This window comes from Phyllobates terribilis, unplaced genomic scaffold (genome assembly GCF_046119375.1).
Source record: "Phyllobates terribilis strain yellow unplaced genomic scaffold, ASM4611937v1 Scaffold_8__6_contigs__length_399053987, whole genome shotgun sequence".
Lineage (NCBI taxonomy): Eukaryota > Metazoa > Chordata > Amphibia > Anura > Dendrobatidae > Phyllobates > Phyllobates terribilis.
Window position 1 is genome coordinate 297987730 of NW_027362768.1, and position 25223 is coordinate 298012952.

General features: G+C 43.2%; 1 protein-coding gene across 12 annotated transcripts in view; it reads left to right on the plus strand.

The window, feature by feature from the left end:
* The window catches only part of IQSEC1 (IQ motif and Sec7 domain ArfGEF 1), a 913452-nt gene extending 892552 nt beyond the window's left edge, over positions 1-20900 (plus strand). For 11 of the 12 annotated variants that reach the window (XM_073644463.1, XM_073644466.1, XM_073644465.1 and 8 more), the window contains 2 exons: positions 19132-19181; positions 20007-20900. In XM_073644463.1, coding sequence (XP_073500564.1) covers positions 19132-19181; positions 20007-20549 — 593 coding nt within the window. In that variant the 3' untranslated portion in view covers positions 20550-20900. The remainder of the gene's footprint in view (positions 1-19131; positions 19182-20006) is intronic. The other variant, XM_073644474.1, reaches the window with a different exon arrangement.
* The last annotated feature ends 4323 nt before the right edge of the window (positions 20901-25223 follow it).

Sequence of the window (25223 nt, forward strand, 5' to 3'; positions counted from 1 at the left end):
CCAGATACCACGTCACCGCAGGTCCTCAGTAGTTTAACCCGGTGGCTGGATAACCGCAGGTCCTCAAACATCCAAATATGCCCGGCTGCTCCTGCCGCTTTGGCTCCGTATGGAGATATTTCACAAGTAAACAATGGTGCAGCGATCTCAGGGAGCGCCAAAGGAATACTGGACAAGGTACCCCACCTGATGAAGACGGCTTAGACCGTTGAAACGCGTTGTGGCAGTGGTATTGGAGGAAGAATAAAAGTCTGTTGCCATCTATTAAATTGTCCAGTATTCCTTTGGCGCTCCCTGAGACCGCTGCACCATTGTTTACTGCTGATGGACACTGTCCTACTGACGGACACTGTGTCCTGCTGATGGACATTGTTCTGCTGATGGACACTGTGTCCTACTGATGAACACTGTGTCCTACTGATGAACACTGTGTCCTACTGATGGACACTGTGTCCTGCTGATGGACTCAGTGTTCTGGTGATGGAGACTGTGTTCTGCTAATGGTCACTGCGTCCTGCTGATGGTCACTGTGATCTGCTGATGAACACTGTCCTGCTGATGGTCAATGTTTTCTGATGATGGATACTGTGTCCTGCAGATGGACTCATTGTCCTGCATCCTGCTGATGGACACTGTGTCTCACTGATGGACACGGTATCCAGCTGATGGACACTGTGTCCTGCAGATGGACTCATTGTCCTGCATCCTGCTGATGGTCTCAGTGTCCTGCTGATGGTCACTGTGTCCTGCTGATGGTCACTGAGTCCTGCTGATGGTCACTGTGTCCTGCTGAGGGTCACTGTGATCTGCTGAAGGACACTGTGTCCTACTGACAGACATTGTGTCATGCTGATGTACTCAGTGTTCTGGTGATGGAGACTGTGGTCTGCTGATGGACATTGTGTTTTGCTGATGGACATTGTGTTGTGCTGATGGACACTGTTTCTTGCTGAGGTATACAGTGTCCTGCTGATGGACAATGTGTCCTGCTGGTCACTGTTTTCTGCTGGTGGACTCAGTGTCCTGCCAATGGACTTAGTGTCCTGCATCCTACTGATGGACTCAGTGTCCTGCTTATGGACTCATTGTCCTACTGATGGACACTGGGTTCTGCTGATGGACACTGTGTCCTGCTGATGGACACAGTGTCCAGCTGATGGACACTGTGTCCCACTGATGAACTGTGTCCAGCTGATGGACACTGTGTACTGCAGATGAACTCATTGTCCTGCATCCCGCTGACGGACTCTGTGTCCCCCTGACGGACTCTGTGTCCCGCTGATGGACTGTGTCCAGCTGATGGACACTGTGTCCCACTGATGGACTGTGTCCAGCTGATGGACACTGTGTCCCACTGATGGACTGTGTCCAGCTGATGGACACTGTGTCCTGCAGATGGACTCATTGTCCTGCATCCTGCTGATGGACACTGCATCCCTCTGATGGACACCGTGTCCCACTGATGGACTGTGTCCAGCTGATGGACACTGTGTCCTGCAGATGGACTCATTGTCCTGGATCCTGCTGATTGACTCAGTGTCCTGCTGATAGTCACTGTGTCCTGCTGATGGTCACTGTGTCCTGCTGATGGTCACTGTGATCTGCTGATGGACACTGTCCTACTGACGGACACTGTGTCCTGCCGATGGACATTGTTCTGCTGATGGACACTGTGTCCTACTGATGGACACTGTGTCCTACTGACGGACACTGTGTCCTGCTGATGAACTCAGTGTTCTGGTGATGGAGACTGTGTTCTGCTAATGGTCACTGCGTCATGCTGATGGTCACTGTGATCTGCTGATGAACACTGTCCTGCTGATGGTCAATCTTTTCTGATGATGGATACTGTGTCCTGCAGATGGACTTATTGTCCTGCATCCTGTTGATGGACACTGTGTCCCACTGATGGACACGGTATCCAGCTGATGGACACTGTGTCCCACTGATGGACTGTGTCCAGCGGATGGACGCTGTGTCCTGCAGATGGACTCATTGTCCTGCATCCTGCTGATGGTCACTGTGTCCTGCTGATGGTCACTGTGTCCTGCTGATGGTCACTGTGATCTGCTGATGGACACTGTGTCCTACTGACAGACACTGTGTCCTGCTGATGGACACTGTTCTGCTAATGGACGCTGTGTCCTACTGATGGACACTGTGTCCTGCTGATGGACATTGTGTTCTGCTGATGGACATTGTGTTTTGCTGATGGACATTGTGCTGTGCTGGTGGACACTGTTTCTTGCTGTGGTATACAGTGTCCTGCTGATGGACTCTGTCCTGCTGATGGACGATGTGTCCTGCTGGTCACTGTTTTCTGCTGGTGGACTCAGTGTCCTGCTGGTGGACACAGCGTCCTGCCAATGGACTTAGTGTCCTGCATCCTACTGATGGACTCAGTGTCCTGCTTATGAATTTATTGTCCTACTGATGGACACTGGGTTCTGCTGATGGACACTCTGTCCTGCTGATGGACACTATTCTGCTGATGGACATAGTGTTCTGCTGATGGACACTGTGTTCTGCTGATGGACACTGTTTTGCTGATGGACATAGTGTTCTGATGGACACTGTGTTCTGCTGATGGACACTGTTTTGCTGATGGACACTGTTTTGCTGATGGACACTGTGTTCTACTGATGGACACTGTGTTCTGCTGATGGACACTGTTTTGCTGATGGACTCAGTGTCCTGCTGATGGACTCAGTGTCCTGCTGATGGACACTGTGTTCTGCTGATGGACACTGTTTTGCTGATGGACACTGTGTTCTACTGATGGACACTATGTTCTGCTGACGGACACTGTTTTGCTAATGGACTCAGTGTTCTGCTGATGGACACTGTTCTGATGATGGACACTGTTCTGATGATGGACACTGTTCTGATGATGGACACTGTGGCCTGCTGATGGATTTAACCTCAACAATCATAATGTTAGACCTGACTCGCTCCCTCTACTACCTAGAGACTACAATAATAACATTTTATTAAAGAAATTCTGCAACATTCCTCAAAATGGACAAAAGTCTTTATTAATTAGCTAATTAACTCAATTTATTCATTAATGCATATATTTTGCTTGGAGACCAACAAGCTTTTAATGAAGTTGTGTTGCAGAACTAGTAGGTCCCCGATGACAACTAATCATGGCAGAATTAAGTAGATATTAGCAAAATATCGTATTACAGAACCCCTGCAACGTCAGAATGAGTTTTAATGGATATGTCATTCATTTCTCACTGACATTTGAGGAGGAGGATTTTGTAATGATGCCATATTAAACCCCTCTGGAAATCAGCGTACATAGCATATTTGTATAGTGTGGTGCATGAAATAATATCTAACGAGGGCATAACTACAGTAGGTGTAGGGGTTGCAGTTGCACCCAGGCCCTGAAGCCTAAAAGGTCCCTTTGGCTCATATAAGAAGTCCAATATTATTAAAAACCTGTGGGGGCCCTGTTGGAGATTTTGCATTGGCGCCCAAGAGTTTAAACTTACACCACTGGGCAGCACCATTGGAAAATCTTCAAACAGTTATTGTATTGCTCCTCACATATACCAAATTAAATGAAACTAAGTTATGAATTAATAAAAAACAGTAAATACAGCAAGGATTAAGATCCCAGATTTTATTTTAAGAACTATAAGCATTGATCTGGACAATTTTCCTCCATAAAAGAGATCTTAAAAGGTGTTGTTTTTATTTTATAAAAGATTCAGAATGGGTTAAAAAATAGAAGGAGCAAAATCTCACTGATACATGGGTTCCAGTTTGATGCTGATCTTCTCCTTCTCTTCTTCAAGTAAGCTAAGCAGCAGTACTCAATGCCAAGCAGCTGCTGCAAAAGCAAATGAAATTTTAGGATGCATAAAAGAGATATCCCATCACCCCAACGCATTATTATCCTTCTATAAATCACTTGTATGGCCACATCTTAAATGAGGGATCTGGTTTTGGACTCCACATTTTGAAAAGAATATTAGAAAGTTGTAGAGAGTATATAGAAGTATATAGGATAAAAGGACTCATGCACACGACCAATTTTCTCGGACAAGTGCTACCCGTGGTTTTAACGGATAGCTTTCATATCCATGATATTCTATGGGGCTGTGCACATGTCCGATTTTTTTCCTCAAACCGAGTGGTCCGCAAAAACAATCGGTGACATGTCCGATTATGATCCGAGCGTTGGATCAAAATTGGCATTGCCAATCTATGGCTCCATGAGAATTTTTTTTGCTGACTGACAGAATGGAAAAGGTGGAGAACATTTTTTTTTCTCCAGGTCCAAGAAAAACTGATGCCAGTCTGATCAAACTTTGATCAGAGTCTGATCAGAATAATCGGAGAAAACGGTCGTGTGACCCTCCCCTTATCGCAAGAGGTTAGAAAAGATGGTCAATCTCATTTATATGTATAAATACATGTGTGGGCAATAAAAAGAACTGGCACATGATTTATTCCATCCAAGAACCTTACAAAGGACCAGGGGGCACTCATTAAATGTGGAGGAAAAGTGATTGAGGCATCTAAATAGGAAAGGGTTCTTTACAATTAGAGCAGTCAAGATTGTGGAATACACGAGGTAGTGTATTGGAAGGCACTATAATAGCATTAAAAAAATGTCTGGATGCTGTTCTCATTACCAATGGCATTGTGTATTATAAAACCTAGCGAAAGAGAATTTATAACCATTGGAGAAAGATTGAAATTGAGGGTCCTACTGTATGACTTTTTTCAACCTATGTAAGTATATATGTAACTATGCTGCCAATGAAGTCCCAACTCAGGTACATGCAACCGCTGCAGCCAGTCACTGGCACTCCTGCAGCCAGTGATTGTCCGCATCAGGACAGAAAGGCAGCGGCAGGAGATCACTTCGGTGAGTATTGTTTCTGTTTTTTTCTAATCCATTCTGAGACTTTTGTAAAATAAAAAATAACGTATCAGACTATCAATTAATGACTATTAGAGGGTTGTTGGAATTATCGGAGCAGGCATAGCATATGTCCTCATGGTATTCATTAGTGATTATTTTCTCTGGTGGTTTTGCTACTTATTACTTGACATGGTAAATATACATTGATGGATGTAGAGCAGAGAAGCAGCATGTATAATTTATAAGGAGTTCCATGACTAGTTGGTAATTTCCAAGCACAGAGGTTGTAATGTTGGGATATAGGCTCTTAATCCAAACTAAGCTCATGTTTTGCAGTGAAAGTGGTGGCAGCATACAGATCAAGAGTGGCATGCACATATATACCTGATGTCCTGTATCTTGACAACAGACTAGTCATTATTGGGATAAATCATTTGGAATTATGCTTATACAAAAGGGTAGAGGTTCTTAGACATTGTCAAAGCTATAGAAGGTGCTACTTACACTTTGGATCTGATCTGACAAAATCCAAAGGCCATTTTTTCACATCAACCCATTATACTGTATGGAGGACTATGTGAAGCCCATTATTCTGTATGGAGGACTATGTGGGGCCCATTATTCTGTATGGAGGACTATGTGGGGCTCATTATTCTGTATGGAGGACTATGTGGGGCCCATTATTCTGTATGGAGGACTATGTGGTGCCCATAATACTGTATGGAGGACTATGTGGGGCCATTATACTGTATGGGGGACTATGTGGGGCCCATTATTCTGTATGGAGGGCTGTGTGAGGCCCATTATTCTGTATGGAGGGCTATGTGGAGCCCATTATACTGTATGAAGGACTATGTGGAGCCCATTATTCTGTATGGGGGATTATGTGGGGCCATTATACTGTATGGAGGACTATGTGGAGCCCATTATACTGTATGAAGGACTATGTGGGGCCATTATTCTGTATGGAGGGCTATGTGGAGCCCATTATACTGTATGAAGGACTATGTGGGGCCATTATTCTGTATGGAGGACTATGTGGAGCCCATTATTCTGTATGGAGCACTATGTGGGGCCATTATTCTGTATGGAGGACTATGTGGGGCCATTATACTGTATGGGGGACTATGTGGGGCCCATTATTCTGTATGGAGGGCTGTGTGAGGCCCATTATTCTGTATGGAGGGCTATGTTGAACCCATTATACTCTATGAAGGACTATGTGGGGCCCATTATTCTGTATGGAGGACTATGTGGGGCCCATTATTCTGTATGGAGGACTATGTGGGGCCCATTATTCTGTATGGAAGACTATGTGGTGCCCATTATACTGTATGGAGGACTATGTGGAACCCATTATACTGTATGAAGGACTATGTGGGGCCCATTATTCTGTATGAAGGACTATGTGGGGCCACTATTCTGTATGGAGGACTATGTGGTGCCCATTATTCTGTATGGAGGACTATGTGGGGCCCATTATACTGTATGGAGGACTATGTGGGGCCCATTATTCTGTATGGAGGACTATGTGAGACCTATTATACTGTATGGAGGACTATGTGGGGCCCATTATACTGTATGGAGGACTATGTGAAGCCCATTATTCTGTATGGAGGACTATGTGCGGGCCATTATTCTGTATGGAGGGCTATGTGGGGTCCATTATTCTGTATGGAGGACTATGTGGGGTCCATTATTCTGTATGGAGGACTATGTGGTGGCCATTATTCTGTATGGAGGACTATGTAGGGCCATTATTCTGTATGGAGCACTATGTGGGGCCCATTATTCTGTATGGAGGACTATGTGGGGCCCATTATTCTGTATGGAGGACTATGTGGTGCCCATAATACTGTATGGAGGACTATGTGGGGCCATTATACTGTATGGGGGACTATGTGGGGCCCATTATTCTGTATGGAGGGCTGTGTGAGGCCCATTATTCTGTATGGAGGGCTATGTGGAGCCCATTATACTGTATGAAGGACTATGTGGAGCCCATTATTCTGTATGGAGCACTATGTGGGGCCATTATTCTGTATGGAGGACTATGTGGGACCATTATACTGTATGGGGGACTATGTGGGGCCCATTATTCTGTATGGAGGGCTGTGTGAGGCCCATTATTCTGTATGGAGGGCTATGTTGAACCCATTATACTCTATGAAGGACTATGTGGGGCCCATTATTCTGTATGGAGGACTCTGTGGGGCCCATTATTCTGTATGGAGGACTATGTGGGGCCCATTATTCTGTATGGAAGACTATGTGGTGCCCATTATACTGTATGGAGGACTATGTGGAACCCATTATACTGTATGAAGGACTATGTGGGGCCCATTATTCTGTATGAAGGACTATGTGGGGCCACTATTCTGTATGGAGGACTATGTGGTGCCCATTATTCTGTATGGAGGACTATGTGGGGCCCATTATACTGTATGGAGGACTATGTGGGGCCCATTATTCTGTATGGAGGACTATGTGAGGCCTATTATACTGTATGGAGGACTATGTGGGGCCCATTATACTGTATGGAGGACTATGTGAAGCCCATTATTCTGTATGGAGGACTATGTGCGGGCCATTATTCTGTATGGAGGGCTATGTGGGGTCCATTATTCTGTATGGAGGACTATGTGGGATCCATTATTCTGTATGGAGGACTATGTGGTGCCCATTATTCTGTATGGAGGACTATGTAGGGCCATTATTCTGTATGGAGGACTATGTGGGGCCCATTATTCTGTATGGAGGACTATGTGGGGCCATTATTCTGTATGGAGGACTATGTGGGCCCACTATTTTGTATGGAGGTCTATGTGGGGCCCATTATTCTGTATGGAAGACTATGGGGCCATTATTCTGCATGGAGGACTATGCTTGGCCCATTATTCTGTATGGAGGACTATGTGGGGCCCATTATTCTGTATGGAGGACTATGTGGGGCCCATTATTCTGTATGGAGGACTATGTGGGGCCCATTATTCTTTATGGAGGACTATGTGGTGCCCATTATTCTGTATGGAGGACTATGTGGGGCCCATTATACTGTATGGATGACTATGTAGGGCCATTATTCTGTATGGAGGACTATGTGAGGCCCATTATTCTGTATGGAGGACTATGTGGTGCCCATAATACTGTATGGAGGACTATGTGGGGCTCATTATACTGTATGGAGGACTATGTAGGGCCATTATTCTGTATGGAGGATTTTGTGGGGCCCATTATTCTGTGTGGAGGACTATGTGGGCCCACTATTCTGTATGGAAGATTATGGGGCCATTATTCTGTATGGAGGGCTATGCTTGGCCCATTATTCTGTAGGGAGGACTATGTGGGGCCCATTATTCTGTATGGAGGACTATGTGGGGCCCATTTTTCTGTATGGAGGGCTATGTGGGGTCCATTATACAGTATGGAGGACTATGTGGGGCCCATTATTCTGTATGGAGGACTATGTGGGGCCCATTATTCTGTATGGAAGACTATGGGGCCATTATTCTGTATGGAGGGCTATGCTTGGCCCTTTATTCTGGAGGGAGGACTTTGTGGGGCCCATTATTCTGTATGGAAGACTATGGGGCCATTATTCTGTATGGAGGGCTGTGCTTGGCCCATTATACTGTATGGAGGACTATGTGGGGCCCATTATACTGTATGGAGGACTATGTGGGGCCCATTATTCTGTATGGAGGACTATGTGGGGCCCATTATTCTGTATGGAGGGCTATGTGGGGTCCATTATTCTGTATGGAGGACTAATTGGAGCCCATTATTCTGTATGGAGGACTATGTGGGACCATTATTCTGTATGGAAGACTATGGGGCCATTATTCTGTATGGAGGGCTATGCTTGGCCCATTGTTCTGTAGGGAGGACTGTGTGGGGCCCATTATTCTGTATGGAGGACTATGTGGGGTCATTATTCTGTATGGAGGACTATGTGGGGCCCATTATTTTGTATGGAAGACTATGGGGCCATTATTCTGTATGGAGGGCTATGCTTGGCCCATTATTCTGTATAGGGGACTATGTGGGGCCCATTATTCTGTATGGAGGACTATGTGGGGCCCATTATTCTGTATAGAGGGCTATGTGGGGCCCATTATTCTCTATGGAGGACTATGTGGGGCCCATTGTTCTGTATGGAGGACTATGTGGGACCTATTATTCTGTATAGAAGATTATGTGGGACCCATTATTTTGTATGGAGGACTATGTGGGACCCATTATTCTGTATAGAGGACTATGTGGGACCCATTATTTCATACAGAATAATGGCACCACATAGGGGTGGTGGTTCTGGTGTCCCAGGCCAAATATAATCACCCTATGGGACAGAATTGGCCCACGTGCCGGAGTTGGACATGTATGTTCTACTTATATCACACAAACCATTAGCACCCCTTTTTTCCAACATCATAAGGTGAGATAACATATATTTTGAGGAAATATGAATGTCTGCTATACAATAATAAGTAAAGGATGTAGAAGGAAAATATATACGCAAGTCTTTACTTTTTTGGAGGAATATTACATATTTACTGCAATGTTTGTGGCATTAAAAAGAAGCATATGTTGATTTGATCTCATGGAACACAAGATAATTGTATTATGTGCCCATTAATATTGTTGACCGAATTTGTTTGGCATTTCAAATTCGTGTTCGTGTTCGGGGTTCCAACTTGTTTGCGCCAAAAAATTGTCTCCGCCCATGATCTTCCCTGATTTGCCACGCTGTCACGCAGATGTCATCAGCGTGACAGCGTGGCAAATCAGGGATGTTCATGGGCCGAGCCGATTTTTTTGGCGCGAACAAGTCAGAACCACGAACACGAATTTGAAATGCCGAACAAATTCGCTCAATACTATCCATTAACACATTACTGGTCGAATTACAGTAAAAATCTGGTGTTAATCCGGTGTGTAAATAGTTGTATTGTGTACCTGAAGAAGGACCTACCAAGATTGGGTAATATGGAAAGCAGTTTTTATTAATTGTATTAAAAGTATAACATAGAGACTTGTCAGAAGTATTGATTGGTGGGTTGGGGGCTGAGACCCCTACCAATAGCTAAAACAAACGAGCCTGAGTGATCAGGCTATACTCTGAGACTGAGCACAGGCTCCAGAGACTTTCTATTGAGCCCATCTTTGGAGGAGAGCAGCTCCCGGCTGCTCACTTTGTTTTAGTGGACGATGGGGGTGTCGGCATCTGGATCCCAATTCATTACAGCTTCTGACCTATCTGTTTACCAATTTTTTTTTTCTAAATAACAGTGACACTTTAAGCCAAGTACCCCCAACTTAAATATATTGCATTAAATTAGTTTATCATATTTTTTACTTTATGTTCTAAGTATAGCTTGACAACAGTGTAGGCACCCTATAGTGGTGTGTTGTGTACGCCCTGAGGTACTCACGCTACAGACTGAGAATCTGGCTGTTAGCGGCTATGAATTTCAAGCATTCAAATATGGAGGTTGTTCCAAACATCTTGAGGAACTAACCACAGATCTTCTGCAGATATAGGCTAGTGCAAATCTTTCTGTCTTTTCATGTAATCCCAGAAATACTGGATGATGTTGAGATCAGAGCTCTGTGGTGGCCATATTATCACTTCCAGGGCTTCTTGTTCTTCTTTACACTATAGATAGTTCTTAATGACATTGGCTGTATGTTTGGGGTCGTTGTCCCACTGCAGAATAAATTTGGAGCCAATCAGAAGCCTCCCTGATGGTATTGCATGATGGATAAGTATCTGCCTGTATTTCTCTCAGCATTGAGGACACCATTAATCCTGAGTAAATTCCCAACTCCATTTGCTAAAATGCAGTCCCAAGCTTGCAAGGAACCTCCACCATGCTTCACTGTTCCCTGCAGACACTCATTATTATACCACTCTCCAGCCTTTTACTAACAGACTGCCTTCTGAATCACCAGTCCAGAGCTCCTGCTGCCATTTTTCTGTATCCTATTTCCTAGGTTTTCGTACCTAGTTGAGTCACTTGGCCTTGTTTCAGTGTGGAATGTATGATTTTCGGGGGCAATTCTTCCATGAAGACCACTTCTGGCAAGACTTCTCTGAACAGTAGATGGGTGTAGTAGGTCCCACTGGAGGGCTTCTTGTTCTGAACTGATGGCACTGCTGGACATCTTTTGATTTAACAGTGATGTGTCTTTCATCTGCTGCATCAATTTTCTTTGGCAGACCTCGATGTCTCAATGTTGTCCATTTCTTGGTTTCTTTAATGCTGAGAAATACAGGCAGATACTTATCCATCATATAATACCATCAGGGAGGCGTCTGGCTCCAAATATATTCTACCGCATGACAACAACCTCAAACATACAGCCAGTGTCATTAAGAACTATTTCAGTGTTAAGAAGAACAAGAAGTCCTGAAGGTGATGATATGGCCCTCTCAGAGCCCTGATCTCAACATCAAATCTGTGTGAAATTAGATGAAGAGACAGAAGGATTTGAACAGGTAATATCCACAGAGGATTATTAATATTATTATTATTATTAATTATTATAGCGCCATTTATTACATGGCGTTTTACATGTGAAAAAGGGGTATACATACAAGAACAATTACAATAATCTTGAACAAAACATGACAGCGACTGGTACAGGAGGAGCGAGGACCCTGCCCACCAGGGCTCACAGTCTACAAGGGATGGGTGAGGATACAGTAGGTGAGGGTAGAGCTGGTTGTGCAGGGGTAGGGTGGAGCGATGGTTACTGCAGGTTGTGCGCTTGTCGGAAGAGGTGAGTCTTCAGGTTCCTTTTGAAGGTTTCCACGGTAGGCGAGATCCTGATATGGTGGGGTAGAGAGTTCCAGAGTAGGGGGGAAGCACGGGAGAAATCTTGCATGCGATTGTGGGAAGAGATGATAAGAGGGGAGTAGAGAAGGAGATCTTGTGAGGATCGGAGGTTGCGTGCAGATATGTATCGGGAGACTACATCACAGATGTATGGAGGAGACAGGTTGTGGATGGCTTTGTATACCATGGTTAGGGTTTTGAACTGTAGTCTCTGGGCAATGGGGAGCCAGTGAAGAGATTGACAGAGAGGAGAGGCTGGGGAATAGCGGGGGGACTGGTGGATTAGTCGGGCAGCAGAGTTTAGGATAGATTATAGTGGTGCAAAAGTGTTGGAAGGGAATCCGTGGTTAGTTTTCCAAGATGTTTGGAACAATCTGTTTCTTTCAAAAACTGTGTAATTGTGTACCTACAAGAATTGATGCTGTTTTGAAGGCAAAGGCCGGTTTCACCAAATATTGATGTGATTTAGATTTTTCTTTTGTTCATTCACTTTGCGTTTTGTTAATTGATAAAAATAAATTATTAACATTTCAATTTTTTTACAGCATTCTTACATCGCAGCATTTTTTCTACACCTGTCTAAAACAGTTGCACAGCTCCATAGACTTTACAAATTCCTTAGACATGTTTTTTTAATCCATGAGGGTTTCAGGTCTATGATTTTTGATTTGTGTCCAGTTATTATGCTGGTTGATGACTGCGAGTCTTGTGGAACAGGAAAAGTAACGAGACTTGGATTAGAAAGCAGGTTATTTCTGTACTACTTTTTTTTCCCCGTACTATGGACAACATCTGTTCTTTTTGATGTATCCCAGCATAGACAGAATATTTAGTGGGATTTTTTGGTGTCTGTTGGCATTGTCTGTTCATCTTCTGTTACAGTTATTATAACAGCACAGTACGATACTCATACAGAACACTTATTTATAGCGACTTATTATGATGAAATGGTTATATTTATATTCCTATCCAAATGAAAAAAAAAAATTTAAATTAAAATTAATTTTCTATAGTTGCCATTAATGAATACAAACGTTTAATTTTTTTTTTCCATTTTCATTTAAAAGATCCATGACTTAAAGGGGTTGTCCAGGACTAATATAATGATGACTTATCTATAAATCGATATAAATGGGATATAGGTACTGCCAGGGATCAGCTGTTACCAGGTCCCGCAGCCAGAACACCACAGCTCCATACACTGAGTAGTGGCCATTCTCAGGTACTGCAGCTCAGATCCTTATGTCTTCAATGGGAACTAAGCTGCAGTACCTGAGAATGTCCACCACACAATGTAAGGATAGTCCATTAATATCTTGGTCTTGGACAAAGCCTTTAAAAAATGACATAGCCAAAATTACTACAGGTCTGGATGGTGGGGTATACTTACACTATACAGTGGGTACTGAAAGTATTCAGACCACTTTAAATTTTTCACTCTTTGTTTCATTGCAGCCATTTGGTAAATTCTAAAAAGTTCATTTTTTTCTCATTAAAGTACACTCTGCACCCCATCTTGACTGAAAAAAAACAATAATGTAGACATTTTTGCAAATTTATTAAAAAAGAAAAACAGAAATATCACATGGTCATAAGTATTTAGACCCTTTGCTCAGTATTGAGTAGAAGCACCCTTTTGAGCCAGTACAGCCATGAGTCTTCTTGGGAATGAAGCAACAAGTTTTTCACACCTGGATTTGTGGATCTTCTGCCATTCTTCCTTGCAGATCCTCTCCAGTTCCGTCAGGTTGGATGGTGAACGTTGGTGGACAGCCATTTTCAGGTCTCTCCAACTATGCTCAATTGGGTTTAGGTCAGGGCTCTGGCTGGGCCAGTCAAGAATGATCACAGAGTTGTTCTGAAGCCACTCCTTTATTATTTTAGCTGTGTGCTTAGGGTCATTGTCTTGTTGGAAGGTGAATCTTCGGCCAAGTCTGATGTCCAGAGCACTCTGGAAGAGGTTTTCATCCAGGATATCTCTATACTTGGCCGCATTCATGTTTCCTTCAATTGCAACCAGTCGTCCTGCCCCTGCAGCTGAAAAACACCCCCATAGCATGATGCTGCCACCACCATGTTTCACTGTTGGGATTGTATTGGTTGGTGATGAGCAGTGCCTGGTTTTCTCCACTCATACCGCTTAAAATTATCACCAAAAAGTTCTATCTTTGTCTCATCAGACCAGAGAATCTTATTTCTCATAGTCTGGGAGTCCTCCATGTGTTTTTGAGCAAACTCTATGTGGGCTTTCATATGTCTTGCAATGAGGAGAGGCTTCCGTCGGGCCACTCTGCCATAAAGGCATGACTGGTGGAGCGCTGCAGTGATAGTTGATTTTGTGGGACTTTCTCCCATCTCCCTACTGCATCTCTGGAGCTCAGCCACGGTGATCTTGGGGTTCTTCATACCTCTCTCACCAAGGCTCTTCTCCCACGATTGCTCAGTTTGGCTGGACGGCCAGGTCTAGGAAGACTTCTGGTGGTCCCAAACTTCTTCCATTTAAGGATTATGGAGGCCACTGTGCTCTTAGGGACCTTGAGAAATGCAGAAATTCTTTTGTAACCTTGGCCAGATCTGTGCCTTGCCACAATTCTGTCTCTGAGCTCCTTGGGCAGTTCCTTTGAGCTTATGATTCTCATTTGGTCTGACATGCACTGTGAGCTGTGAGGTCTTATATAGACTGGTATTATTTAAACACAGCTGGACTCCAATGAAGGAGTAGAACCATCTCAAGGAGGATCACAAGGAAATGGACAGCTTGTGACTTAAATATGAGTTGTCTGAGCAAAGGGTCTGAATACTTATTACCATGTGATATTTCTGTTTTTCTTTTTTAATAAATTTGAAAAAATGTCTACATTTCAGTTTTTTTCAGTCAGGATGGGGTGCAGAGTGTACTTTAATGAGAAAAAAATGAACTTTTTAGAATTTACCAAATGGCTGCAATGAAACAAAGAGTGAAAAATTTAAAGGGGTCTGAATACTTTCCACACCCAGTGTAAATAGTCAAACTCTATATGTACGAATAGAAACATGTTTCACTGTTACCAGGGAAGGATTGTGCTCTACCTTGGTATTGCAAATGTTAATAGAAATTATAAAGATGTAATAGTCATGAAATAATTCTAATAATTAGAAAAACGTAGTTCATTGATCCCAATAAGCATTTAAAGAGGACCTGTCACTAGGTCAAAAGGGGCCATTTTTTCTCCTATTTTATTCCCCCTGCTCCTGAGTATTCAATTTTTTTGTTTGTTTTTATAAAACCTCCATACTTTCCAGCGATACTGGTCTTTTTAGTTAGTGCCTAAAGACACTCTGGCGAGGATCCTGTGAACCGTTAGGCTGTGTGCCCACGATGCGTTTTTTAAGAGTTTCTGCAGTGGCAAAAACGCTGCCGAAACGCTTAAAAAACGCTTGGTAGAAGGTCTGCCATGTTCCCCAATGATAATCCGCATGTAGTGTGCACATGCTGCGGAAATTTCCGCTGCGGAAAAATCCGCAGCACTACCAATTATTTTGCGGAAGCGCTGCGTTTTCGCCGCCATTGACTTGCATTGGAACGCATGGAATCCGCATCACTGCATCTGTACATGCAGAATCCATGCGTTTCAATGTGTGGATGGTACCCAGGTCTAGAGAAGAGGAGACTCTCCTCCGGACCCGGGTACCATAGTACCTGTAAAAAAAAGAATAAAATAAAAAATAAATATTATACTTACCTTCTGATGGCCCCCGGTCTCCTTGTCTTCGCTTGCCGGCAGATCGCAGTGGACTGAAGGACCTGCGCTGAAGTCATCTAGTCATGTGACGGGTCACGCGACCGCTGACGTCGGCAGGTCCTTCAGTGTACCGCGAGCTGCCGGCAAGCCAGGACGGAGTGAATAAAGACTGCAGGGGCCATCAGAAGGTAAGTATATATTTATTTTTCTATTTTTTACCATTCTTTAAGGTCACACTATATAAATCCATGCCGGTTGCATGGATTTATATAGTGTGACCAAGTTGTCAAACACTTTCCAAGTGATGCTAAAATCGCTTGGAAAGTGCTTGACAACCCGCATGCGAAATCGCATGATCAAAACGCTTCACATCCGCATGTCCCTGGCAGGAAAAACACATGTACAATCCGCATGTACAATCCGCATGTACAATCCTCATGTACAATCCGCATGTACAATCCTCATGTACAATCCGCATGTACAATCCTCATGTACAATCCGCATGTACAATCCGCATGTACAATCCGCATGCGTTTTTTCTGCCAGGGAGATGCAGAAACGCTCAGGAAAAATCCGGAGCATTTCTGCATCGTGGGCACATAGCCTTAAGCTAACCAAAAGGATAAATTGAAACATAATTAGAATTTAGATAATGCATTATGGAACTTTGTCTTTCTTCAAGTTCATTATACAGTATTTGCACATCAAATGTATAAACCAAGCTATAAAACACAATTAAGGTCATTGAACTTACATAAGAATTTATGACATAAAAAGCATTCAATAAGGTTGGACACTTTTAATAATGAAGATTTCTGCATTGTGAGTTGGGAGTCCTTGGCCTTAGGGTTTCTACAATTGTAGTATCAAAATGGAGACATCTTTTAAAGGGAATCTGTCACCGGGTTTTTGCCACCTAATTTGAGAGCAGCATGATATAGAGACAGAGACCCTGATTCCAATGATGTATCACTTACTGGGCTGCTTGCTGTCATTTTGTAGGGTCTCTGTCTCTACATTATGCTGCTCTCAGATGGGGGAGCAAAAAACTGGTGACAGATTCCCTTTAATGAGTTGTTCATTTAATTCCATACACTTCCTCAGATCGTGTCCAGGTAAAAGAAAGCATGACTCTCCAACTTTATTAAAGGGATTATCAGATGATAGCTAACCCCTTTATTATGAGGTCAGCTGGTTTCTGAGTGGACTTTGCCTGGAAAGGCCCAATCAGCGGTTCGTTATCCCTGCAGTGACCCCTACAGGACAGTTGCAGTATTGCATGCAGCTTTCAAATGAATGACCACCTTTGTTCTACCTGGATGGCCACAAGAGTGTCACTGCTTGTTAGTAATTCATGAGAGGTTTCCCAACCCCCCTCCAATGACTTCCCAACCCTCCAATGGCTTTCATATGGACCAGTAGGACAGATAGACAAAATTGTCTAGATGGGACAACTTAAAGGGGTTGTACCATCAGGACAAATCACTTGTCTATGGTACAGAAGAAGATCTGGAGGTCCGAGGCATAGAGTGCCAAGTGTCCTGTCAGGAAAGATTCTCTTTAAAATCTGAATATTGATAGAACTGTGTAATGTTGATGTTATTTGGATTATTATTTTCCCGTGTTTATACATCATGCACATTTTATCTATTAAACTTGCAGAGGGCAGAATTTCTTTTGGTGAAGCCGCAACCACTAGTCCTTCATTTTGCCACACAAATACCCGATAAACTTACCCTCTTCTTTTCATGTCAATCTTGTAGTATAAAGACTAAAGCTTAGAAGTAAAAATATTGTGTATGACAAAAAGATGTTTCATTTCCATTCATTGCATCACTAATCATCCAGTGTCATTTTGCAGCTTTTATGTTCTTGTTCAGAAACGGCAAAACCCGTGCAAGTAAGCTACTATGTGTTGGCCTGTGTAGCTTAGCCGCCTCACCCATAGCCAGGCCCTGGACTGTGCTCATACTGTAGCTCCTGTTCTGCTGGTGTAGAGATAATAGATCACAACCAGACGTTTCATCTCTCATATTCCAATAGCTATCAGTGTGTAACAATCATCTCCTCACTACAAATCTGCTTCAACCTGAGAATGTCATATCTAGAGTCACACCAGATACATGTCTAGAAATAAAAGTGACTGATTCACAATGACGAGCGAAGTGATGTGCCAGTCCCTCCCCATGTAATGATGATAATGTAAATCATATAATTGGCTTTTCATTCCAGCCTCTCATTTAATTTAATTATTATGAAACCTCCTATTAACTAGACGGTCTAATGCCACAAGGCTTTAAAGGGGGTTGTCTAAGTAGAAAAAATGCAGTTTATATGTGTTTAAATTAATAAAGTATTCAACTTAATAATACACTTTACATCTGAAAGGGGCCCCCGATCTTCATCTACGAGCTCCTGTAATGGGTCATGGCTGGTCGACTTCACACACACGTGACCAGTACTTGGCATGGAGGGGTCTGGATGACTCCTTTTTTCGGAAACTAAGCAACTAAGCCAGCCCTCTTCTCTGTCACGGATGATGTACAAAGAGAGAAGGGGTCTGGCTTACCTATTGAAATGAGAAGTCAGCCAGCCCCCTTCTCTGTCACAGATGATGGAGAAGGAGAGATGAGCAGTCAGCGAGTCTTCTTCTCCATCACAATAAGGGCTGGCTTAGCTATTGAAATGAGCAGACTGACAGCCCCTTGCTCTGTCACAGTAGGGGCTGGCTAAGCTATTGAAATGAATAGTAAGCCAGCCCCCTTCTCTGTGACAGATGATGTATAAAGAGAGAAGGGGTCTGTCTTAGCGATTGAAATGAACAGTCAGCTCTCTTCTCTGTCACAGTAGGGGCTGACTTAGCTATTGAAACAAATAATAAGCAAACCCTATCCTCTGCTACAATAGGGGCGGCTTAGCTAATGAAATGAACAGTAAGCCAACCTTCTTCTCTGTCACAGTAGGGGCTGGCTTAGCTAATGAAACAAACAGTAAGCCAACCCCCTTTTATATCACAATAGGTGCTGGCTTAGCTAATGAAATGAACAGTAAGTCAACCCTCTTCTCTGTCACAGTAGGGGCTGGCTTAGCTAATGAAATGTGCAGTCAGCCAGCCCCCTTCGCACATCACTCTTCTAAACACTTTCCTATGTGGTACACAAACTGGAAGAAGGTGTGACAGGACCCAGTCCAGAGGTTGTAGCTGAAGATCGGGGCACTTTTGAGACATAAGGTATATTAGTAAGTTGCAGAACTTACTAATTTATCTACATTTAAGTACAATTGTATTTTGCTGGACACCCCCTCTAACCCATAATTCCCTATACAGTGTTGGGTATCTCATAACCTTCGAACAGCTTCCAGTATACTACGTCAATTTTTCTGAAGAGCTTATGTAACCTGGCCAAGTATTCTGGAAGCTGGAGTTCTAGTAATGACCGGAGAGCACAGCGGGTCTTTTTTTTAGCACTGCTGGGTGACCGGTAGATCCCGTGTTTTGTGGCATTACACCTCTAGAGAAGTACAGCCTTCGGCCGTGTTTCTCAGCCAGCGCTAGGAGAGCAACTACATATGTCAGGTTTGATTGCTTAGTGAGTAAAATGAATAGGTTGTCAGCTAGGGGAAGACTTGTGTTACCCAGATCTTGTGTCGATATCTAATCTATGGTATTGCATGTCCTGGGCAGGCAAGCGTGGGCGGCGCAGCAGTGCAGGATCGCTAGACAGCAATATGGAAGTAAGTAGGATGCCTAGCTGATGTGATATGCATTTGAATCCTTTCCTTTCACTTGAACACTTTTTTTGTTCCTCTGTATTCTGCTTGCCTCAGATATTGCATGCCCGGGATTCTTACTCTGTATATCCCAAAGCCAAACAGACAAACACTTAAGATTTGTGAGGACGCTCCTGGCTCCTCGTAACCCTACTAGCTCCTAGAAGCATGACTCCACCACACACGACTGTCTGCTTCCTTCTCACAGTGGCTCTGGACCACTAACTGGCTGCTAACACTCTTTCCTTACCAGGTTATACTTCTAATGACGCTCTAATGACAGTCTCTTTGCCTATCTGTTAGTGTGATGAATATTATGACCACACTGTTAATTTGACCCAGTCTATATCGTAAGGGAAGCAGAGGTTGTACTCAGGTAGACAGAAGACAAAGTCAATATAACAATTACGTCAATGTGGATTTCATGAGATTTCATTCATCTTGAACCATTAATTTACACTGATCATGTGCTCAGCCACCTATCTCTGTGTGTTCACCTCCGATAATTTGTGTCCCATGACCGCCTAATGCCCGTCCCTTTTAAGCCCAGGCCTAGACCTAGTTCACATAGGCTTAGCTCACCTCTGTAGTTTAGCTTAGATAGCTGTAGCCTTATGGTAAAAGTGGAATGTCTGGATTTTACGAGAGCTTTTTCGATACAGCAGTGGGACAACCTAGTGACATCGGTGGGCTTGTGTTAGATTAGGTGCGTAGCTTGTTGTATTTTTTTGATAATACTGTTGGACTGCTGCAAATTGTGTAATTGTACTCTTTATGCTTCCTTTTCAGGGGTCCATCATTAGCAGCCCTCACATGCGCAGACGAGCCACCTCAACTCGGGAATGTGCCTCTCGTCAGAGCTTACCTAACTCTTCCTCCCTCCTAGGTTCTTTATTCGGTAGCAAGAGAGGGAAGCCATCTTCCCAAGGTCATCTGGTAGCCGGACAAGCGCTGCCGCCGCAGCATCCTACATTGATTTCACATCAACAACACCCAACGAGTCATCACTTGGCACAAGCCGAGGGGCAAACACAGGCACAAGTACACGCACAACACTCACAGTACTGCCACGTGCCGCAAAACCCACCGCCGTATCACCACCATCATCACTACCACCCTCCCCAGCACATCCAGCCGCACCAGTACCACCCACACGGACAGCATTCTTCCCATGCGTCCTACATTCAGCACCCGCATGCGCAGCACTCCCACTCCAGCCACTCTGGGCACTCGGCACATTCCCAGCATGCGCAACATCATCACTCTCAGCCGGTCCCGTCCACGTCCACAAGCACCAAACCCAAACACAGCGGAATTAGCACAATAGTCTAGATGCCTCATCCTTCCAGCAGGGGAAAATCCGGAGGAAAGAAGAAGGATCTCCAAAAGCGCGAGAGAATTCGTTGCTGTCACGCTTAAAGGAGTAGCATTATTTATTATTTAATTACAATATAGAAATAGCAAGTCAATGGAAGAACGGCCTAGTAGCTGCATAAAAAAAAATACTAAAAAAAAACCTTCAGCACTGGCTGGGTTCATAATACTACTTAGCTAATTACTCTAGTTCTACTGCGTGCGTGTACACAGTTACATATAGCATCTTCTTAATATATTGCGTGCGTGTACACATTAGTACCTTAAATTATTGTACTTGAAAAAAAAGCTATTTAAAAATTCTTTTTTCACCTCTAGCAATATTGACTCACAAGCATTCTCACTTTCATCTAGTTTGTAGGAACATTACGAAGAGGTTATTGTATTTTCTTAAAACCAAGCAATCGCCGTAATAATAATAATAATATGTGCCAATTATTCTGACGGTTTCTGTACGTGTCCCAGCTACACTTTGCTTGTACAAAAGGATAAATTATTCTTATTGTAAAAGATTTAAAAAAAAAAAAAAAACTACTACAGATCAGTATTACGCTGTCTTCTTCCAGGCAGAGAGCTGACGGAAGAAGCCCCTGCAGTTTCTAGAGTAACTGACCATTGACCATACCGATTCTTGGACACTTTAACGGCTGTAAGAACTGTGAATTTTCATTATCTACCTTTTTTATATACATATATATAAATATATATATACATACGATTTGTAAACACATAAATCTAGATGTGTGTTTTCGTGTACTCGCATCATACAGCGTCCGTGGACCTTCTCTCCATTGTCTGCAGTGTCTTGCTGTCACCGTTCATTTTGATTCTGAAACTAGGAGCAAAACATTTGAGACCTTTTTATAGCAGAGAATGTATTTTCAGACTTTTTTAGCAGTGTTTTTTCATTCGTTTTTTTTCTCTAAGTTTTGTCTTCTTTTCGATTGGCAAGTGGAGATTTTAGTCTAATGGTTTACCCCCCGACCAACTCTACAGATCTCAGTTCCCGAGAGAATCTTCTGTGTGTCACCCATCATGTGTATGGTTACCTCTATCCAGAATTGCTTGATGTCATCTCGTTACTTTTCCTGCTTTTCATTGTGGACCCAGAGGTACATTGTATTTAGACACATTTTACAAACCAATCCAAACAATACTTTTCACTGTGATGAAAGGAGCAACCGAATCAACGGATTTCTGTACCTTATTGATACCAGCGTAACTCTTCATAGGCCAGGAGATAGACCTTTCAGAGGAACCAGCTACACGTGTCTGATATGTATGTTGCTGAGCCCCTTGCCATTAGAAAGTTTACTCATAGAACAATATGGGCCTACTTTTAGTTCCTGTGAGAAGCAGAGACTGTTCCTTGTAGACGATACAATGCTAGTGACAGTAATGGAGGCTGATACTTTTCTTAGTAATTACTATAGAAAACCATAGTTAGATTTCCAAGATTTACCATGGTGTTTGTTCATTAGCAACATGTAATGGCAGCAGTTGTTTAAAATGCACTAAAAAAAAGTCTCCGGGTCTTTTTTCTGGTGGTTAGGGTGATATCTTGCATAAATTACGTCTTCATATATACTTTTTGGGAAAATAGTGGAAGCCATATAAAGAGATAGAAAAGACCTCCATGCTAATGATCAGAGTGCACTCAGTTCCGTACTGAGTTATGTAGAAGACCATGGCCAACGTTTATCAAGACGTGATGGCCAGCGTACTGTAATGCAATGCGGATATTTTGTACGCAAAAAAAAGTGGTGGAAAATTTGCGTGTATCAGTTCCGTGTGGCGTAAAAGCACGTCTCCTCAAAAGTTACAACTGGGAATGTCCAAGAGGTAGAAAATGCAACCTATCCCTGTTGTAAGCAGACATAAATGTATGCCAAAATTTGCACCATTTTCTAGTTTTATAGTAAATAAGTTTGTCTTACAGGGAACCTGTCAAGCAATTCATGCTGCGCAAACTGCAGGCAGCAGGAATCGCAGTCTGGCTGCACGATTGCAGCCAGGTGTATTTTTCTCTGAAACATTTCGGTGTTTCAAAGGGAATATACTTTGATAGTCCAGCCGGCTATTCCCAGCACTACTGCAAGAGATTGACAGGGTTCTCCCTATGTACACGCGAGTAAGAAACCTGTCAATCAAGTGCAGCAGCGCTGAGGAGAGCTGGCCAGGGACCATAGCTGAAGACAAAACTAGTTCAGTGCCGTCCCACGATTGCCGCCAGGCGTATTTTTCTCTGAAACGATTCGGTGGTTCATAGAGAATATACACTGCTCAAAAAAATAAAGGGAACACTCAAATAACACATCCTAGATCTGATGAATGAAATATTCTCATTGAATACTTTGTTCTGTACAAAGTTGAATGTGCTGACAACAAAATCACACAAAAATCATCAATGGAAATCAAATTTATTAACCAACGGAGGCCTGGATTTGGAGTCACCCCCAAAATTAAAGTGGAAAAACACACTACAGGCTGATCCAACTTTGATGTAATGTCCTTAAAACAAGTCAAAATGAGGCTCAGTATTGTGTGTGGCCTCCACGTGCCTGTATGACCTCCCTGCAACACCTGGGCATGCTCCTGATGAGGTTGCGGATGGTCTCCTGTGGGATCTCCTCCCAGACCTGGACTAAAGCATCCGCCAACTCCTGGACAGTCTGTGGTGCAACGTGACGTTGGTGGATGGAGCGAGACATGATGTCCCAGATGTGCTCAATCGAATTCAGGTCTGGGGAGTGTTGCTTCCTAAGTGGACAGTTTGGTTTCACAGAAGTTTGATTTACTTGGAGTTATATTCTGTTGTTTAAGTGTTCCCTTTATTTTTGTGAGCAGTGTACTTTGAAAGTCCAGCCGGCTATTTCCAGCGCTGCTGCAAGATATTGACAGGTCTCTTCCTTTGTACACGTAAGGAAGAAACCTGTCAATCACCTGCAGCAGCACTGGGGAGAGCCGGCCAGGGACCATTGCTGTAGAAGAGACTAGTCCGGCGTCGACTCTGGCCATCTCTTCCCAGCGCCGATGCAGGTGATTGATAGGTTTCAGAGAAAGATATACCTGTCTGCTATCATGCAGCCAGGCTGTGGTTCATACTGCCCGCGTTTTGGGCAGCATGAATCCCCGGACAGGTTTCCTTCAAACTTGAAAACCGCACACACTCCTTAGAGCTTATACCACTTTTCACATCATCTTCTGATATTGCAGAAAATACTGGCGTAAGCTACTTAATAAATGTCGGCCAAAGTCCGGTTCTGAAACGACAGAATATATTTTTGCAGGTGCATAGAGTAAGAGATAAATCAGTGTGTTGCCCATACCACCCAATAACCAAATAAAGACAAAGTTACGACTGGTTCTAGAATATTCTTGCCTACATCATGGCAGTCTACTACTTGCAAATCATAAACCGCTTGTTACCTGTAGAGGCCATGTTTGTAGGGTATCTCATCACTTTGTACACTGCAGAGGTCAGGTCTCTTACAGAATATTTTGAGGTTGCCCACAACATGTTCACGGCTCCCATTCTCATCAAAAGGCTCAGTTCTGTTCCTCACAGGCTATACAACTTACAAGTAAGGCAAAAACAGCGGTTTTGCATGTCATCTATAGTAAATATTCTGATGCTACATTCTAAATAGTGTATATTTGCAGAATATATCAGTATTATTGTTCATATTAGCCGAGGTAAGGTGATAACATATTACAATATGTAGCCTTCCCTTCTTACCTCTGTACTTTATAGTAGAAATTATCTGTAATTTATATGTTATTCCAGGAAAGAGAAGACTCGGCATATTGGTTGTATTGTTCATTATGAATCATATTAACGTTTTCCTTCTTGCAGTCTTAATGTTACCTAGTAGAAGTTAGTAAGGCAAAAACATAGTGGCCCAATGCTGGTGTGGCGTTTCATTAGTGTAGACACCTTTATTTTTCTGTACGCGTTCATAAGCACACTACTTGCATAGCCCAGTGGTGGGAACTGCAGGTCATGATCAGATCTTGATTGTGAGATCCAGAAGAACTCGTGCCGTTTGATTTCTGGTATATGCCCTTTGTCATTTGTTAAGAAACCTGTGTGGAAACAGATTTACTAAAAGAGTTCCGGGTGCAAAAACAGTTTTTGACCTATCTAGTAGCTAATTCAAAATTTGCATTTGGCATCAAGAGATGCAGCATCTGATGGGACGGTATGGTGACTTGGCAAACATACAATGTCTGAAATTGTTCCCGCAGAGCTTCAGCAACTCGACTGCCCTGTCTGATTCTGCTTCTCCCATCGCCAATGCAAATTTCAGCCGAAGATGCGCTGCCTAGATGCTGACAGTGTCACTTTAAATTTATGTTGGGTACTACTTTCCCTTGAAAATCTCCTGCAAATGAAATAAAACAACCTCTGTAGCACTACCAATTTGAAGAAAGTATCCTTTAAGTCAATCTCCGACCTTTTGAAGGAGCACTCCCTCTAAATTTTATTACCTAAACCTGTGTATATGTAGTGTGGTGTGGGTGCATTTATAAACTCACCGATCGCTGTCAGCGCCACTTCGATCCTCTTCTAGGTTACGTGACTTCTATTCCGACTCGTCAGATCATATTTGTGAGCCAAAAATGGCTTAT